The sequence below is a fragment of the Carya illinoinensis genome, chromosome 12 (genome assembly GCF_018687715.1).
Source record: "Carya illinoinensis cultivar Pawnee chromosome 12, C.illinoinensisPawnee_v1, whole genome shotgun sequence".
Taxonomy (NCBI): domain Eukaryota; kingdom Viridiplantae; phylum Streptophyta; class Magnoliopsida; order Fagales; family Juglandaceae; genus Carya; species Carya illinoinensis.
The window spans coordinates 28,070,212-28,090,335 of record NC_056763.1 but is presented as its reverse complement, the minus strand read 5'-3'; the positions used below and the strand labels follow the sequence as shown (position 1 = coordinate 28,090,335).

Sequence of the window (20,124 nt, the reverse complement as noted above, 5' to 3'; positions counted from 1 at the left end):
ATCTCCAATTTTTATTATCTATAGTTTGTTGAATCTATGAAGGAAATGTATGGACTCATGTATAATGTTTTGAATACTATTTAGGTAACTGTTTCGGTCGAAGTATATATTGAAATGAGATATTTTGATACCGATATCGTTTCGAAATAGTTAATATATAAATAAATTATATACATAAATATATATAAATTATATTTCATAATAATAGTTTATATATAAATAAATTATATATAAATACATATATATATATAAATTATAAATAGCTTAGTCTGAATTGTGAGTCAAAAAATGAACTTAATGTGTTGAAATTCTGACAAGTACAAAACTATATCCTTATTTGTACTGACTAAGTCATGAAAACAAAATATTTCAACCGTACCGGCCGGTATAATATGAAAGTCAAAACTATGCTCATGTATAGCTAGGGAGGAACACATATATAGGAAGTGCATAAAATGTGGAGCAATGACATTTATCTCAGCATTGTTGTGAATAGTTTGAGGAAATATTCCCTCACATGAATACCAATATCTTCATATGACCTCAAGCAAACAAAAAAAATCCATATAGTTTCATTTATATCAAACTTTCTCCATCCTAATCATGGAGATCACATTGACAAATTAAAGCCTTTTAATTACTGAAAAGTCAACTGCAGATCATTTGTAAATCGTATATAATCATATCCCAGCTAAAAAAAGTCTTTGTATAGCAGAAATAGTGAAAGAGACAGTGAGAGTTTTAAGGACTATTCCTTAACTTGGGTATCCACCTTTGCTGCGGAATGGAATTACCAATAGGATTGGTTCCTGAATGTACTTCATGCAAAACTTTTCTTTGGGCTTGATCTCCTCCAGCAAAAGACTGAAATAAAAAGGAAGAGAAAAAGAAGAGATCATCAGACATTGATATTGCAGATAATGAAAAGGTATGAAAGAACTGTAAAGGGCGTTACATGCTGACCATGTCCTTAGCATTTCTTGAAAATTCTCTCATTTTGTTGACTCCAGCATCTAAAAATGATCTTAGAAATCAAGCAATCAGCGGAAAATAAGAGAGAGAGAGAGAGAGAGAGAGAGAGAGAGAGAGAGAGAGATTACGTACCTTCAAGTTTTGCCAAAGCAAAGCCTGAATGCGGGAGGGAGACTAGAAGGATAAAAAGGGACGATATGATAAAGTTCATAGCTTTGTTTCATGAGGAAGAAGAACATTCAGCTTGGATCAAGGAAGATTGATTAAGGGGGGCCTTTGGGGATTTAAAGGAGATATATAGTCTGAGTAGAGTGAAAAGAAAAGGATCGGAGTGAAGTGACATGGATTTTGAGACACAGCAGGAGTGTGTCAGAGAGAGAGAGAGAGAGCAGTGCCCGAGAGGAGGAGATCGTTGTGCCTTGGAAGGTTTTATTAAGGAAAAAGAGAGAAATGGGTGTCTTCCGTTTGAAGCGTTTTGCTTCTTGTTGAATTGGACAAGTGGGTTTTAGTTGATTGTTCTGTTTGTTTGTCTTGGAGGTGCCAATGGTTAGACGGCGAAATTGTCGTTCTCTCATCTTTCTTCGATGTTCCAAATCTGCTATGAGAAAGTGGCCTCTTTTTTCTATGAGTTTTGTTTCTTATTTAAAATTTAAATTAATATTATTTTTAATAAAATTTACTTTTTAATCAATCATATTAAATTGATGTATGTATTAATATATAATTATATTTACAATTAAAATTTTCTTTCGTCTATTTGCAAGTGTGAGCATTTTACAGCCTACAAATTTGGAAAAAATATATATTAAAAAAATTAAAATAAAAACAGTTTTAAATTATTATAAAATAAAAACATTATATTTTTCTCAAAAATATTTCTTGATAAAAGTGGGGACAGTATTGGTAAACACAAATCGCGGGCTTAATTCGATCGGGCCTGTTGGGCCGTTCTCTCTCTCTGGACTCCATTGGTATCATGCAGTCAGGAACAATAAGTTTATCCAAAGTAAACACAAGGTATTTTTTTTTTTTTTTTTCGCCACATAATCACAAATCTAATTTTCAAGAATTTTCATAGAACGGGAATAAAATATTTTAGGTCTAAATAAACTAAGCTCAGCACATCAAAGAGCCTCTACTAGAATATAACATAAGGAGAGAGGAAAAAGTGACAAGAATATGATAAAATTGAGAAAGAGCACAGGAGCAAAAGAAAGGATAGAATATAAAACAAATGAGATGTGATATAAATGACCATAGGCAAAAGATAAAGGAAAGGGAATTAGACGACTTGGACGAGAGACTTCAGCTTCGTTCATTTTTATAAAATTTTTCATCTTATCTCATTTTATCTAATTTAATTATTACAATTTTCTTAAATTTCTATACAAAATAAAATAAATAATTAAACTTCTTTAAATTTCAATAAAAAATAATAATATTAAAATAATATTTTATTCAACTTTCAACTTTAATCTCAACTCATCTTTAAAAACAAACAATCAACTTTCTCTAAAAGTTTCTTCAATCTCACTATCAAAGCACCAACGACAAGGCCACCATGAGGAGACAGACTTCAAATTCTTATTATACAATGAGGACGAAAGATTAAGAGAAACTATAAAATAATTATATTTTATAATAGATTCTCCCTCCTCAAACTCTTATGAATATAGACATTATGTTGAATCACATAAATCTGTATATCTCATCTTTTATATTTTTTTATATTAATTTTTTATTTATTGCTATGGATGTACGTACGTATACCGTATAACCGCATCAGACTATCGTCGGGAGCTCCAAACCACACTAATCAAGGCCTGAATCTCTATAACAGGTTAAAAATGACTTTCTTTTTCTTCCAATCTGTGCTATTTTTAGATATTAACATGTAATATTAATTTTTATTTTTTGTTTTGAAGTTTACAAAGACTATTGATTTTGATAATCTGGCTCTCTCTCTCTCTCTATATGTATAGCATAATGCTACTATGCTGTCCCAGCGGTACCACTCAGTAATTTTATTTTATTTTTTTGTTTTACTTAGTGACTAAATAATTTTAAATATATTAGTATATTTTTATATTTTTAAAAAATATTTAAAAAAACAACTTAACGGCACCAGCACTAAAAAGCTGGCGGCACAGTAACCTCACCTATAATCATTTTATGAATAGAAACATTAGACGTATGACCGCAGCCTATTCTCCCAACTCATCACTGAAGCCCAGATTGGCCAAATCGTCGTTTCTTGAACACGCACAGTTACTGTTGAGTCTTGAATATTCCAATTAATTTCAGCAATTCCTTTTCACAAATTAATAGACCCAGTTCCAAAAAGAGTTGAATTTTCGGTCTCCGATCACTGGCTCATTCAAACACCATCATCATCATGGGTTTGCCTTTGGTGGCATTGGCCAAGCTCAAACTCCTATCCGCCACCTACACTACTCCCAGCCCCTTGGTAACCAGCTTGGTTTGGCCTTTTCTCCTCAAACTCTCCTTCAGTTTCGGGCTGGCTCGTCGAACTTACATAGACGTAGTCTATGCAGCCAGGCTCTTCTTTTTCCAACTGGGTCAGATTGCCTTCGATACTCAGCCGGCTCTGGGCCACAACTCCAGAGTTGAGCGAGCTCTCCGGTTAGTGTACCAGAGGGTGACCCACGCTTCACGATCACAAGCTCGGGAACTGGATGCCGACAACTTCCACACCCTCTCCATGATCGCACTTTGAGTGCTGCATCTCCAGGTAATTGGCGTACTTGGATTTCTACAACCACGAATTCCGTACTTTTAGTTTAGCTTCTTCTTAATTTCTCTCTATTTTCACTTCTTTTTGTCTTATGCTTTGGTTACACTTTCGGATTTGGAGTTTATCGATCTGGCAGTACAGTTCTTGATCGCCTATAAATTTATTCGCATGGTGAAAGAAATTAAGGAAAATCACTTAATTATTGTGGTTCTAATTCCTTGTCTTCTTGATTCGATGGGAGTGATCATATGGCTTGTTCCTACGATGATTTGAGTTCGATCTTTCGGATGTAGATCGATGTATTTCCGTTCAGTTGGGTGTATTACTGTTATAGCACTGCAGCTTTGTTTGTGGGTGTTTTTGTCCCGTTGGTGATCTTTCCTGAAAGTCGCAAAGCATTTAATTTAATGGAAGTGTAATTAAAGTCTCCCGTTCGAGTCGTTCGACAACTTTGCTTCTTGTACTTGTTTGGTAGTTGAAACTATAAAGCCCCTTCAAGTTCTTTCTGGTATATCTTCTGACATTATTCTCTCCAAACGAAGCGCATTGCAGATATTTTTTTTTTGGATACATCGCATTGAAGAGATCTTAGATTCCAATAATGATATATAAAATATAGTCACTAATAAATTCATCTATAAATTCACAAATATTACTTTCTTAACTATTAAATAATTAAAAAGAATTAAAAATATCTGAGCATGCAAAACATATTTGTTAATGTCATTTTCCATTTTTGTTTCTCATTACGTCTTTTTTATGAGCAGAAAAGGACTAATGCCTATCGGAATGGCGCACAGTTTTTCACGTATTATGTCAACATTTTGTTTTATTATTTGGTAAAGGAAAACTATTGGAATGGGAAATTGAGCGATGCTAACAAATGCCAAAATTTGTAAAGAAAAGTATTCATCTTGTTTTGTAGTTCAATTGAAAAACTATTAATTATTTTATCAATTTTGAGGAATTTCTAGTTTTTCAACATTTTGATTCATACTTTTTAGGGAGAAACGGTATAGTTATAAAAGAGTTTAATAAAAGTAAACTCACAAATTAATGTAACTGGATTGCTTGATATTATAAGTTAAATTGTAAAACTATTTTTATTATAAAATGGATCTAAAAAATTTATAAATTTATTTTTAAAAAATATTTTTGTGCCTAGTGCAGTAGAGGTGGGCGGCACAGTCCCCCCGCCCGTTTGCTGCGCCCCAACGGTCCGCACCAGGGCACACAAACGATGACGAGGTCCGGGCTGGGCCTTAGCCCTCCCACATTAGGTCCCGTTTGTCTGCAGTTATATATATATATATATATTTTAAAAAACTATTTTCATTAATAAAATCACATCATTTTAAAAAACTTAACTCTAAATCAAATCCTTTCTCTCTTTCTTTTTCCTCTCTTCTCTTCCATTTTCTCTCTCCTCCTCTGCTATTCTTTTGAGTCTCCTACCTTTGTCATCTTCTTCTACTTTTTCTACTTGAAAGTTAAAACCTGTGCATAGTGATCATTTTGCGAATAGACTCCCGGCCATTTGTAGCCGTGGTCTTGTAGAGCAGTTGCAATTTTTTTAGGTTTGTTTTTTCGATATGTGTGTAACTGTTGAATGATGGATGGATTTGTGGATTTATTGTTGTTTTCGATTGGTTTTGAATATTTTTCCGATTATTTTTCCGGTTTTGGTTTTGGATAAGAGGACTTTTTCACCGTGCTCAGTGCTCACGGATGGACAAGGAGAGAAGGGGGCCCGCCCGCTTGGTACACAGTGCGGGAAGGGGTACCCCATCTGGGGGTTGCGGGTAAAATTTATTGAGATACTAAACGTATTTATGAGCAGGTGATGGCTAGAGTCTAGACACCAGCAAAGGCAAATCACGTCAAACCATGCTGTAAATCTTAACTCGATGCCAAATTAACGCTAACTCGAGTGAAATGAACGAGCCTTTTTACAAAATTATACAGATTATGAATAGATAAAAGACAACGGCTACAAACATCACAAACATATTTTATATAAATAAAATTACAAATTTGATGGGTTTATACAATATATTATATTTACTTTATAATAAAAAAATTTATAATCTAATATATAACATCAAATCATATTAATTTATAAATTTATTTTTTATAAAATTTGTAGCTAAAATATTTTTTATAGATAAATACATAACAATTTGATGACTAGAATGAGATCTTTTGATGAACTTATTGAAAGAAAAACTAGAAAATTCAATCATTAATATTAAATAATTTAATTACAAGATATTCATACAGCTTACAAGACCTTTTGTAATGAATCTACACTTGTTAGAAAAGCGACTCACAGCCTGCGGCCTATTGCCACCGATCTCGATCTGAAACTTCTCCACAATTCATTTTCTATTTAAACCTCCACTATATATTTAGATCTCTCGTGGTTAATTTGATGGTTGAACACAAAATGAAACCTTATAAGAAATGCAATATTTGGGAATATTAATAACATGGGACAATGTACTCAATATGCCAATGTAGAGGACAATGAGATGCATGCGGGGCCAACCATAATGCAGGGAAGGAAGCTTCCTTGAAGCTTCCGCAATGCATGTGGGAATATTGACGTTTGTCGTGTGATCCCATGTGTGAATGACGATGTGCATGATGCATAGACTTTGCATAACTTTGGATTGGTCTTTAAAGAAGAAGTTAAGTTATCCAACTATCTAGTGCTGTTGTGCATCTTAAATTTTGTTTTGTCAATTAGACTTAGATGTGTTGTGACATGTTTTCAGTAACTACCATTTCGCTAATAAATGGACCAAGTTACTTAAAATGCGACACATCAATGAATATGATTCGATATGACAAAGTTTAGGTAGAAGAACATAGCTATTCTACACAATTTTCTTGTTCTTTTTTCTCCTTCCAAAATATATAGCAAAACTGGAAAAGAGAGAATAATTATAACACAATTATCTAATCTCAAGTTCATGAGTTGAAATAAGAAGAATGTCACCTACATATATACATCAACCATGCAAACTCCAGTACTTGTCCCTCAATAATTGAACTTCCATGCATAGGGACTGATGGATGGAACTGCATGCACATGTCGAGATTTGCCTCAAGATCATCAACTACATGCAGACATAATCATAGCAATTCCACCAATAACTGAGCAGCCCATTAATAAATGAGCCTTGATGAGAAAACGCTAAAAGATGCATGCACGTTAACATGGATAGACTCGAAATCCACACAAAAATAAAATAAAAAATTAATTTTAACGTACCATTATAATGAACAGTACTTATCATAAATTGATATTATATTTTTTTATTATATTTAAACACATCAAAACAAAAGAAAAGTCAAAGTAAAATTTAAAATAATATTATTTTATTTATATACAAGCTGTTAATAAAAAATAAATTTATCATTTTTCCGATAAAAGATAGCACTAGCGGTGAAAAATTAAAAAAATTAAAAACTACAAAGATAAAGTATGGTCGACGATTAATCATTAATCAGTGGCAGAATTGGACCAATGACAGTAGAGAGGCAAAGGAATTTGTCATGATCGATGTTGCAAAAGTGATGGGATGGGCCCTGTATATGTTTGTCTCTCTTTTCATCAGATTCGTCGGTTTCTTTATGTTATTTCATCATTATTGTACTCTCAATTTATTGTTATTTGGCATATTTGCTTCAAATTTCTATCACTTTACATGCCATTGAGAAGGCTTCTTAGTCACGTTTAGACGGTACAGTATTTCGTCTCATTTTATTTTATTTTATTTTATTATTATAAATTTTTTAAATTTTTATATAAAATATAATAAATAATTTAATTTTTAAATAATAATAATATTTTTTTAAAATTTTATCTTAATTCATCTAATCTTAACTTACTATTTAAATAACACGTTATGAAGGCCACCTGGTGGAGCGTAGATATTAGAAGGGAAATGCTTTGCAGCAGTCCATCCGAGATTGAGGCATTAACAGCCCTCCAATAAAATTTTGCCACATCAGCAATTTCACAGAAATTACAATAGACTCATCACACTAGATGATAAAACACATCTTCTCCTCATCCCTTTAGAAATCGATTTGAGCCCCATTCAGAAAAACCTTCGCACACAATAGTTCCCGTCGCCCACTACTGCATGATACCATCATCAATCTCACATCACCGATTTCGTCGCCCGTCAAACATGTTCCATGCACCAACCCTCCATCTTCAAATAGTCATCTAAAAAAGCCTTAAATTACCAGAGAAGAGAAAAAGAAATTAAAATACAGTTACAATTTGCTTCAAATAGTCCTCTATAAGCTTTCATGTACAAAATACGATTACAATTTGCTGGTATTAACAAATTTTGTATAATACAAAACATGATATATAGATACTTGCAAGATGATGTTTGTAGAATATATAGAGATTTGCACTCAAACAAGCAGTAGATAATTCTGGACATAAAATACACTTATTGCAATTTTGGGCATAAAATATAATTGCGATAAAACACAAGCAGCGAAGGACATTAATCTTAGGCATCTAAGAATTAGTCAGAAACATACATGTAGTACTTGATTTGGCCAATCACAGACATGCAGAGAAACAGTTTTCTTGCATTGTAGGGGGGGCACGGGGGGGGGGGGGGGGGGGGGGGGGGCGGGGGAGCTTAATGGAGAAAGACGATGATCTGGAGAGGAGGCTTGCAGTGGAGAAGGCTGTGCATTGGTCTGGAGAGAGGATGCTCTGGAGGAGATTTTCTTTCTGTGTGAGAGGAGGCGAATCGATTTGGAAATTTCAAATCTGATGTGCGGCTTCATGAGAATTAATTTGGGATGTCTACGTGTCACTCATTTATTAGGGGCTGTTATTTGGAATATAATGGACTGACCGGTTATTAGATTTTCTCATATTAGAATTGTAGAAGAACCCAACAAGGTGGGCCAATTCCAAACATCAGGATGAGAAATAAATCAATCATGGGCTTTGGCTAGGCCCAAAACAAACGATCCAGTACCAAACTTGAAAAGGGTGCACCTCGTAATTCATTATACAAAGGCCTAAGGTATAAAAGAAATAATTTTAAGAGTTTAGAATGATAAAAATAAAATATTTTTCTTAATTATTATATAAAAATTTTGAAATATTTGAGATTTGTTTTGGTGCCCAGGCCTGTATTCGGAATGGGAACTGTGGAGGCGGCTCGAAAATTTTAAAAAAATGCTTCTAGAATGGAAGAAGTTGGTGTCAAAGTGGAAATGAATTCACTTCAGACTTGAGACGCACATAGTCGGAAGACTTTGAACTTTGTGTTGAGAAGACTTTGAGTTTTGAATGCCCATTGGACACGCCGAGTGAGTCCATTAGTACACCCACTCCCATCATGGATAATATCATACTCATTTCTTCCTCCTTATTTTTATCTATCAACCTAATGTTTTTTAAATATATATATTTATTTATTTGACTAAGAACAATGTAACGACACCTCTTAAAGAAGCAAATCTATCATCTCAACTTATCGATAAATATGCAAATAAATAATTTTCATTAACAATATATGCCATCCTTATTTCATAATCGAGACAGAAATATTTGAGAAAGATGCAGATTATTAGAAGAAATAATAAAAAAAAATTATTTGTAAGTTGGTATACAAAACACATATTGTATACTATTTATATGGTAAAACTTGATTGGTAAGATAATTTTAAATTTTTTATAAATTGAATTTGTGTTATATTCAATAATATAAAAAAGAATAAGTATGATTTATTTTAAATAAAAGAATAAAATTACAAAACATCTATTGATATATAATGTGAAGATAATAAATAGTATTTCTCGTATTTTTTTTTTAAATATATATATAATTTATATAAAAAGAAATTAAAATTTTAATAATATTTTTTTATTTTTTATTTTTAAGAAATACCAGGCGCTTTCCCAATGGTAAAATGGGGTCAAACTGGTAACACCGCGAAGTCAGGTCACCCAATGGTAAAAATGGGGTCAAAGTGGTGACACCGCAAAGTCACGTCACGCTTGAGCTGCTTCCACGAAATTGTCGTACGCCAGAGGAAACTTGATTCTCAAATTTATCCTGCTTTCCAACCAACCCAACTATACCCCAACGGGTGGTTTTCTATACCTCTCTGTCTCTATATTTATTTGAGAAACCCATATATACACAATCCAACCCAAGCATCAGTCATTCGGAAATTCGGGCCAAAAAATAAAGGAAAGAAACTTGAAATGGCGGGAGCAGCTTCGGCATCTTGTATCTTCTGCCAGATCGCCAGCAAATCCAGACCCACTACCATCCTCCACAGCGTACATTTCGCTCTCCTTTTCATTTTTTCCCCTCTATTTTTCATCTGCTCCGTTTGGTTGCGAAGAAAATTGGATGATTCTGATTTGAGTTTTTGGGTTTCTGCAGGATGAGAAGGTCGTTGCGTTTGAAGACATCAGCCCAGCGGCTGTCAGGTTTTGATTTATGAGTTCTAAACCCCCCCTAGTGTTGCATTTGTTTCGTGAATTCATGTTCGAAATATTGATTCGCTTCTCCTTGTGTGCGTTTTCGTGGACTGTTTATTTTGATCGTGTGGTAAAGGAGAGAAGAAATATGGGGACCCATGTGAGAATCCGGGCTTTTCTGGTTGAATTTGGGGATTTTGATTATATTATGCGAAAGCTTTGTTCTAATTAAGATTCAAACAAAGTAATGGAAATAAGCTGCGGATGCGGGACGTCCTAGACGGCGTGATTTTCTATGAAGTGTCTAGAAAGAAGAGTAGTGGGGATTTGGTGGAAAGGAGTTGGCTTGGAATAATGATAGGAGTGATTGAAGAAGTGGAGGTGAAAATTCATGCGCTTGATCCGATGCGCTAGTGCAATTTATTGGGAATATTTCAATTGAAATGAACGTTATTGTTTCCAATCTCTCCCTCTCCCTTTCCTTGGCCCCTTTCGGCTAAAACTCACTCATCCAAAAAAAAAAAAAAAATTCAATGTTTCCCATGAAGAATTTTGATCGAGGGAATGATGGGGAAGGTGGAATCGCTGCAATGTCGATAATAAGCGAAGAGAGTGAAACTTGTATGTGTGTGTGTGAGAGGGAGGGTGGGAGAGAGGATATTTATGAAGGGCTTGGAGCTGTACAAGACTTTTCCGCTACTTCACTTTAAATTCAATTGCGCAAAGCCCCAAATTTAACTCCGTCAAATGTAAATAATTTTGATAACTGGTCCAAGGGTGTACCTCGATTAGCTATCATTAACTGCTCCATCGTTTTTGGTATATGAAGTTCATTTGGCAGAATATGTTATTAGTCAGTTTCTTCAGATAATGTATTGAAATCATATCGATAAGGTAACATATATACCCAAGAAAATCTTCAAGAAAAACCTGAAATGAACGAGAGAACTTAATGTGTAAAGATATCCGTCTTTGATCTTGGCTTGTTCATTTGTATCTGTGCTGCTTGCCGTTAGTGTACTTATGCTTTCTGCGCCTCCTCCAATTCTTATGTAATTGTCTCTACAACATTCTTAAATGCTTGGAAGGGATTCTTCTGCCATGTTTGTCTTGATAAGCATCTTTACCATGTTGATCCCATTTTGGAATTTGGCTATTAGTGCTACGATCATACCACTTACAATGCTTACAATTTCTCTTTTAAGTTTGACTGTGTAAACCATTTGGAATGGGATGATATTTATGTAGGCATTACTTGGTGATTCCTGTGGAGCACATTCCAAATGTAAAGGACCTCCAGAGAAGAACTGAAGACTTCTCCTTAGGTAAAGAAACTTCTACAATAGCCCTCATTTAATAGTTTGAACAAGTGTGGCACACACTTTCTTTTAATATGCCACCCTTTTCTCCCAGTGTAATATTCTGTGTTTGTTATTTTGTCCAGTAACTCACATGTTAGAGGTTGGGCAAACGCTATTACGTCGAGATGCGCCTCAGTGTACACAGTACAGGTAATGTCTCTTGTACATGAAGATAGATGCCTTCAAGATTATCTGATGTTAATTAAAGAAGATAGATTAGTCATCAACTAGAGGCTTCAGAAAATTCTCAGATTTGAAGCTACGTTGTTACCAGTTCATCATATGTTTGTTTAATTGCCTCTGCTATTTAAGTGTTGTTAGTTCTACAAATATTTGAAATGAATCCATAGAATCAATGGTACTGAATGAAAACAGTGGCCAGTGAAGAATGTATATGTCCACGTGATTGCTTGTAATTTGGTCTACGTTAATCACCCTATCCTTCATTTTATGTTCTTTACCTTTTAGATTTCAATGGTCTCTGTTCTAACATGTTATTGAATTGAAAATTTGGTTGTGATCCTTTGTATAACAAATTCTATGCAATAAATGAGGTCAACGGGTTTGATTAAAATTAAAATTAAGCATGCATAATTAATCTGGGAACAAATAGGTCAGAGATAACCTGAATTTTGCTATACCCCATTTTACAAACAAAATGAACTTAGTCGAGTTGAGAATTACATTGCTCATTCTCTACTCATTTATTTCAAGTTTTTTCGTGCAAGCCATTGAATAAGTCTTGTGCTGAGCTCAAGCAAGTCAACATGTTTGTCAGCCGTAATTTTGCATGTAAGTTTGTTTATGAGAACAAGATCCTTTCTCCTCTTGACAGATTTGGCTTTCATCAGCCTCCATTGAACTCTATTAACCATCTACACCTTCACTGTCTGGCGCTACCTTACACACCCAGGTTAGTATGTATATCTTGTCACTGTATACCCATTTTATGTTCTCTATTATTGTTCACAGTTGATATTGTTCTAACACCTTTAAATTCTCTACGAGCTTGACCAGGTGGAAATGTGTGAAATTCTTATCTTTGGGATCAATAGGGTTTCTTGAGGCCGAGAAGTTGTTGGAGAAACTAAAGCCTTTACCACCTGTTATTTCAAAAGTTTGATATCGCTCACATTTAGTTGACATCGTGCATATTAAAGTTTGGGTTTTGCCAATAAGCTTGGGTATACATTCCAATGTAAGATTTTGTCTTGTTGAAATGTTGTGTTAAGTTGAATTTTGTGAGGTGCTGTTGTACCCTAATAGTATGTAATTCATGCTGCTTAATGCCTATGAACATAATCAATTCCCTATGGATATCTCTATTTGATTGGTACTTGTTGTACAAACTATAAAGTTGTATGAACATCAGAAATGCTAAATATCCCCTTGCCAGGGAACGCTTTATGAGTTTTATATTATTTTATTTTGCGCTTGCTTTGCGAGAGATTGCACTAACGATGTTGCACCTCGCAAATGATACATTTGTTAGCTTTTGGAAAACCGTGTTTTTGTTTGACACTTGTTTTCAGCTGGTCTAGTCTCACGCTCACCCCAAGAGTGTTTGGCGCACAGGGTGTTTGGTCTTATCAACATCTGATAAATGGTAATGCTTACCATAATTGTTTGTTCATTTTGTTGCATGACTTCTATGAAATCTGGTTTGTTCATTTTGTCGCATGACTTCTATGAAATCTGGTTTGTTCATTTTGGCGTATGACTTAAATGAAATTAAATTTGTCAGGACTGTCATTTTAATTTTATTTAGCGAACTATATCACCCATCTTTTTATAGACAAACATCTCTACGGAGGCAACCTTGGCCAAAAAGTAATAGGATCTTTAGTGATTGATGTCCAGGCTGTAGGGTAGGGCAGTGATATGTTGGCGCAGGTAGGAAAGCAAGACGTTGCTTTCAGTTGAGCTTAATTCCTCTGGCAGTGCAGATCTTTTCATTTAGGCATTGATATTGCTCTACTCAGATAAGATTAATATGCTACAGAAAAGTTGAGGACCATATGTGGTTAACGTGAGTAAAATTCCATTATCATGCCCAATGCTATATTTGTGCAAAGTGAAGTGAGCCTACATATCAACACGAGAGATCTGGCTCATATGCATCTTGTGTAACCAGATTGCGTAGGAGACAGCTTGCAGGACTCCTACTCTCTCTCATAACTCGTATCCCGATCTTTGATTCTTTGATGAAGGTAAAAGTATTTGACTGGTTATTACCATAAAACGACCTTTCCAGAGTTTAGATGGAGTAAAGAGAATGGAGGGGTTGGTGGTGGACTAGAGCAACTAACTCCTCATAAAAAATGGCACTTCATTTTGGCAAACAAGCAAGGACTCCGCCCCCCAATCTAAAGACTTACCCGCAAATCTTCAATGTCTTCAGAGAATCCCCATCTCTCTTCAATGCATATCATTTGTTTTGTAGGAGTACGCGTATACGTTAGTCCATCACAGTCGTGTGGGTGAAGCAAAAATGCTCTTTCTTGCATGGCATCTGTACTGAATATCCACCTAACCGCATGGAGGGGGCCATTTTAATTGAAAGGGATGGTAGATTTGTCAAGAATCGATCCATATACAAGTTTTGTTTGGGGGGGCTAAGCCAAGTTATCGATCCCATCCGGTTTGCGGAAAATGATGGTTCAAAACTCCTGTCGACTAAGAGAAACGCACCGTTTGTCTTTTTCATAAAAAGGGAATGAGCTCACTTCATATCATAGGTGTTTGAGTTCGGCTCAGGTCCAGCACCAATTGAAACTCAACGCAAAGCTAAATTAAAATAGTCTAATTTTCGATCGTTTATTAAATTGTCAAGGCCAAGCCAAGAGAGCATTTAAAACGATAAGATTCATTTTCTGCATGGTATAGTCTCATCCTAAGCGTCAGTCTTGCCAAGAGTTAAAAACTGTGTTCCCCACAGATTGTTGGAAGTTGAGTAGCTATTAGCCTATTACATCTGTGTTGTCTTCATCGAAAACAAGTAGATCAAGCATGAAAGATTATATCATTTTTACAAAATTATATGAAAATTGATCACTAAAATCTTATTCAAATATTACAAAATTTTGTAATAAGAAAAATGTCAATTCAAACATAATACGCCTACGATGCGCAAGACGCAAGAACTTTAAGTCCTCTCCCAGCCCCGTCTCCGAGCTTCCCCTTATAAGCCCCCTGACCACACACACACTCTCTCTAAGCAAAGTCAAACGCTTTGAAACACCGTGACATTAGATAACTCTGCTCTTGTCTGCCTTGGTTCTAAATCTAATTCATGGCTTCCTCAGACTTCTTTCTCTGTTTCGTACTCTGTTTTTCAGGTCTCTCTGTTTCATTCTCAGATATTGTACTTTTACCTCTAACCCACTCCCTCTCCAAAACCCAATTCAACAGTACCCACCATCTCCTTAAATCCACCTCTGCCCGCTCCGCCACTCGTTTCCACGGCCACCACCAGCGTCGCCGCCAGGACTATCTCACACTGTCTCTTGGCAGCGACTACACCCTCTCCTTTACTGTGGGCTCCTGCCCTCCCCAACCCATCTCCCTATTCATGGACACCGGCTCCGACCTTATCTGGTTCCCCTGTTCCCCTTTCGAATGCATTCTCTGCGAAGGCAAGTACAACCCCTCCACCACCACTCCCCTGCCCAAAATCCACAAGAACGCCACCGTTTCATGTAATTCCCCTGCTTGCTCTGCCGCGCACTCCTCCCTCTCCTCCTCCGACCTCTGCGCCATTTCCCGTTGTCCTTTAGAATCCATTGAAACCTCTGATTGCTCCTCCTTCAACTGCCCACCTTTCTACTATGCCTATGGAGATGGAAGCTTAATCGCTCGCCTTTACAAAGATAGCTTGTCCGCTCCCACCCCAGTCCATCCTCCTCTACTTCTTCCAAATTTCACTTTCGGGTGCGCCCACACGACCCTCGGTGAGCCCATTGGGGTCGCTGGCTTCGGCCGTGGCTTGCTTTCCTTGCCTGCCCAACTCGCCAGTTTCTATCCTCAGCTGGGCAACCAGTTCTCCTACTGCTTGGTTTCTCACTCCTTCGACCATGACCGAGTTCGCCTCCCGAGTCCACTTATTCTCGGTCGCTACGGCAAGAAAGAAAAGGGCTTGGGAAATGATGGAGCTGGGTTCGTGTACACGTCCATGCTGGAGAACCCGAAGCACCCCTACTTCTACTGCGTCGGGCTGGAAGCAATCTCCGTGGGAAAGAATACTATTCCAGCGCCAGAAACTTTGAAACGGGTCAACCGGAGGGGGAACGGTGGGGTGGTGGTGGACTCTGGGACCACTTTTACGATGTTACCGGCGAGTCTGTATGACGCGGTAGTGACCCAGTTCGAACACCGGGTGGGACGAATGAACGAGCGGGCGATTGAGGTGGAAGGCAAGACCGGGCTCGGGCCGTGTTATTACTATGACGAGGTAGTGAACGTGCCAGCCATGGCATTGCACTTTGTGGGGAATGGATCCAGTGTGGTGCTGCCCAGGAGAAATTATTTTTACGAGTTTTTGGACGGCGGTAAGAAGAGGAAGGTGGGGTGTTTGATGTTGATGAACGGTGGGGACGAGGAGGAGTTGAGTGGTGGGCCCGGAGCCACACTTGGGAACTATCAGCAGCAGGGGTTCGAGGTGGTATATGATTTGGAGATGAGGAGAGTCGGGTTCGCCAGGAGACACTGCGCATCCCTCTGGGACAGGCTGAACCGGAGCTAACGTGCGCCGACTTGACCTGGGAGATTTGACCGGAGTTGAAGACATCTCTAAATGGGTCGGGTCACTTGGGATGATATAAAAAAGTGGGTGGGTTTGGCACTGCTTCTTGCGTGTAAAATAATGAGATGTATTTATATATATATATATTTACAAAAAAAATAATTAGTTCATAAGAAGATGAGCGAAGCAAAGGATGAAGTGTGGAAACCTAAATAAATATTTGTAAAGTTTGAAAGTAAAAATAGTCAAAATATGAGATTTTATTCTAACTTTTTAAAATAACTTATTCTTAGCTTCTGGACTGATTTCGGATCAGCTTCTTATTATAGGAGCTTTGTATTAAGGGTTAGTTTGGTATATTTTACTACTATTTATTATTTTATATTATTATTTATTACTATTTAATATTTTATTATTATTTATAAAATATATAAAATTACCTTACTACTCAAACGTAGTCTAAAAAGCGGTCCTTAGAGCCTTGCTAATAGCTATGGACCAGGGATCGTTAAACGCATACCAACAAAAAAGACATGCTTTTAATGGGCTTTTAATGGGTTTATGAGCTTTTGAATTTCTTCCAATTTGTAGGCTATTTATTGGATATTCATATAGAACTACAACCACCCTCTATCATTTAGATTGTTATTTTTATTTTTTTACCAATTTAGGTCACGTTAGAGATAAAATAATAATAATAATAATAATAAATTTAGACAGTTATAAATAATGCTGGATTGATTCTATATATTTATCTTTTTTACACGTTAAGATTTAAACTTTAAATATAAATTTTAAAGAACCAGAATTCTAAGATTTGAAATGTTGTTTGCATAGTGAGATGAGATTAAATAGTTTTAAAATATTATTGAATAAAATATTATTTTTTAATATTATTATTAGTTTAAAATTTGAAAAAGTTGAATTATTTTTTATATTTGTGTAAAAATTTTAAAAAATTATAATGATGAGATGAGATGGTTGACAGTATTTCTCAGTCTAAACAGCTTATTTTGATTTTAATATTTTGGTGTTCATGCTATCCATTATTCTAAAATCAACTTAACCATTTGTAGGGTTTTTATTTAATTTTTCATAATAGCTATGATGTAAAAGCTTGGTTTCTAGTGGTACTCTAAAATGGACCTTATAAATGTATGGTGTGAGCTATAATTTACAAACTGAATTTTTTAAGCTGTATATATTTCTTTTATACAGAACTGCTAGGTACAGTTGCAAGATACAAGCGGCATGTAAACGACCGTACGAAAAGAATAAAAAAAATAAAAACAGACAAGCGGGGCTAGACTCAGAGGACGATGAGAAGCCTGCGCCAGAGCTAGACTCAGAGGAGCTTGAAGTTGAATTGAATAGCACAGAGCTGTGAATGCTCTGCCTCTCCATCCAATCTTTGATGATGACCGACCGATGAAGATTCTTCACCTCCTTGTACTCTTCAACCTTCCTCAACCTTCTTAGAAAACCCATTCTCGAGCTGTGAAGGCCACATAAAAGTTGCTCAGCTGATGAGAGAGAGAGGGAGGAACAGGAAGCTGGCCTCTACCACTTTGATCCTTCTCCAGATCTTTCACACATAAAATAAAAAACAGTTGCTAATCTGAAACACGTGGAAGTGGAAAGCTAACTTGAAACAGAGCATAAAAAGCCATAGGAACTGGTGGAAGGAGATATAATGGTAGAAGGTGGTGGCACGGTAGAGGGAGATGAATCCGGAGATGGCGCTGTGCTTGCCATCTAAATCTCTCGTATTTCGAAATCGTTCATGAATTCACAAAATCCACTTAATTCTCACTCAAAAGCTAAACTGTAATCCAACCTCAGCGATTAATTTCCAATCTTACGCCAAACCCGAGTTTCATAACTTGAAGAAATTTTCAAATCACCGAACTTTTACCAACCAGACCCCAAAGACCACGCACTCTCCACTCTCAACTCATAAACCTCGTCCACTGCAAAACCAACATGTCTGCCTAGGTTTTGAGCACAAGTCCGATTACCAATCACTTCTACAAGCAAAACCAGATGGCCTATTACTTCCAAAAGTTGGGCAGGAAGGGAGAGAGAAAAGTTGGGGGGGAAGGGAGAGAGAAAAGTTGAGCGGGTGAAATAACAAAAGAGAGAGGAGAGAGAATTTTAAAAAAAAAATATTATTAATGGTTGATTGCGTGCCGTTTGTATCTGGCGCTTGCAAAAGGCATTTCTCTTTTTTATAATATGATATATTATAATAAGTCATATAAATTTTATAAAAATTAGATGAGTGTACGGTATACAGTATACTTTTCGCTGCCAAACTCTCATAAATCTCAGAGAAAAAACACCGTTAAAGTCGATAGCGTAGACCCTCAGCCAAGTAAGGAATAAAGCAGCCATCAATGCATTTGTATTTTTCTTCTCATCAACCAATTTAATCCTTTACTTTTAACACTTTTCAGTTGCCTACACTTCTCAGTTTGCTTGTATAAAAATAGGGTAGCAGCGGGTAACGCTGCTCTCACTCTCTCTCATTTACATAATCCATTTTATCTACATGGCACTATAATATTTATTAAAAATAAATAAATAAAATCTATATTCAAAATAAAATAATTCTCAAAAATATAAAAAAATGAAGAAATTTTAAATTCTTTCTGCCTTTATATGTTTATATTTTAATTTTTTTTAATAAACTAATGACACCACATCAATAAACATAATGACAAGTATAAATTAAGGTTTATAGTAAAAAACAATCACTAAATTTTATTGCGGACGGGACATATCCAAAACTATATAACCACCTCTAATGAAGCCTAATATGTTTTAACATTATTTTAAAACCTCGTAAACATGACCTAAATATGTGTGGAAGATAACATATCTGGCATCCCAAACAAACTTTCAACTGTTAGACCTGGTTTGTACAGTGATGATATAAAATGATTTGTTAATAATAGTAAAATGATTTGTAAATAATAGTGAAATGATCTGTAAATAATAATAAAATTATTTATAAATAGTAATAAAATTATTTGAGTTAATATATTTTAAGAAGTGGATACTATGCTAACTGAAACATACTACTGGGCGTATCGCCCATTTGTTTTTTTTTTTTCAATTTTTTTTTACATTTTTTTAATCATTTTCTTAATCATTAAGTAAAAAAAATACATCAATACACTTAAAATCACTTCTTTAATCACTAATTAAAAATATATATATTTTTTACTTAAGCGGTAAACTTAGGCGGTACAGGCGGCATGGGAGTATTTTCCTATATTTTTATGGGATTTTGGAAATGGAGAAAGAAATAATTAGAATAAAAAATTATACAATTATAAAATTACTTTTTGGTATTAAAAAAATTGAATTATTTTTTAGTTTTGTTTGAAAGTTTAGAAAAATTGTAATGATTAGGTAATTATTAAATGAAAAAATTAAAAATTTGAAATTGATAAGTGTTTTTATTTGCAGTTTTTAAATACTGTGATAAGATGTGATGAATTGAGAAGATTTTGCTATCCAAACTAGACCTAAGGTGGAAGTCCATGGAGTTGTGCCTTCCAAAATTGGTAGTACTCGGGGTTGTATACCAATGAGTTTGGCGTCGGTTTTGGCACAAGACCAAGATACTATTGATGTCTGCCATGAGTTTGTTGCATCGGTTGAAATGTAGGTTTGGGGAGAGAAAATCAATCGTGTCGGTCTCGACGTATGTTGGTGTGGTCTCTGGTTTATTGTCAGCGTCTTTGTGAAGGAGGATGAACTAAGGAGGAATGAAGAAGCCTCGTGCCGTCGTTTGCCATGAAATAAT

The 20,124-nt window shown here is 35.6% G+C and overlaps 2 protein-coding genes across 2 annotated transcripts; both read left to right on the top strand.

The window, feature by feature from the left end:
• Window positions 1-9,842: 9,842 nt before the first annotated feature.
• On the top strand, window positions 9,843-12,990 carry LOC122290044 (bifunctional adenosine 5'-phosphosulfate phosphorylase/adenylylsulfatase HINT4-like). The gene is made up of 6 exons (XM_043097561.1): window positions 9,843-10,064; window positions 10,171-10,217; window positions 11,457-11,533; window positions 11,653-11,719; window positions 12,405-12,482; window positions 12,587-12,990. The coding sequence occupies exons 1-6, from the start codon at window positions 9,987-9,989 to the stop codon at window positions 12,690-12,692; spliced, it is 453 nt and encodes a 150-aa protein (XP_042953495.1). The 5' UTR covers window positions 9,843-9,986; the 3' UTR covers window positions 12,693-12,990.
• A 1,580-nt stretch (window positions 12,991-14,570) lies between these two features.
• Window positions 14,571-16,592, top strand: LOC122290043 (probable aspartyl protease At4g16563). Its single transcript, XM_043097560.1, has one exon. The coding sequence runs from the start codon at window positions 14,862-14,864 to the stop codon at window positions 16,308-16,310; it is 1,449 nt and encodes a 482-aa protein (XP_042953494.1). The 5' UTR covers window positions 14,571-14,861; the 3' UTR covers window positions 16,311-16,592.
• Window positions 16,593-20,124: the final 3,532 nt, after the last annotated feature.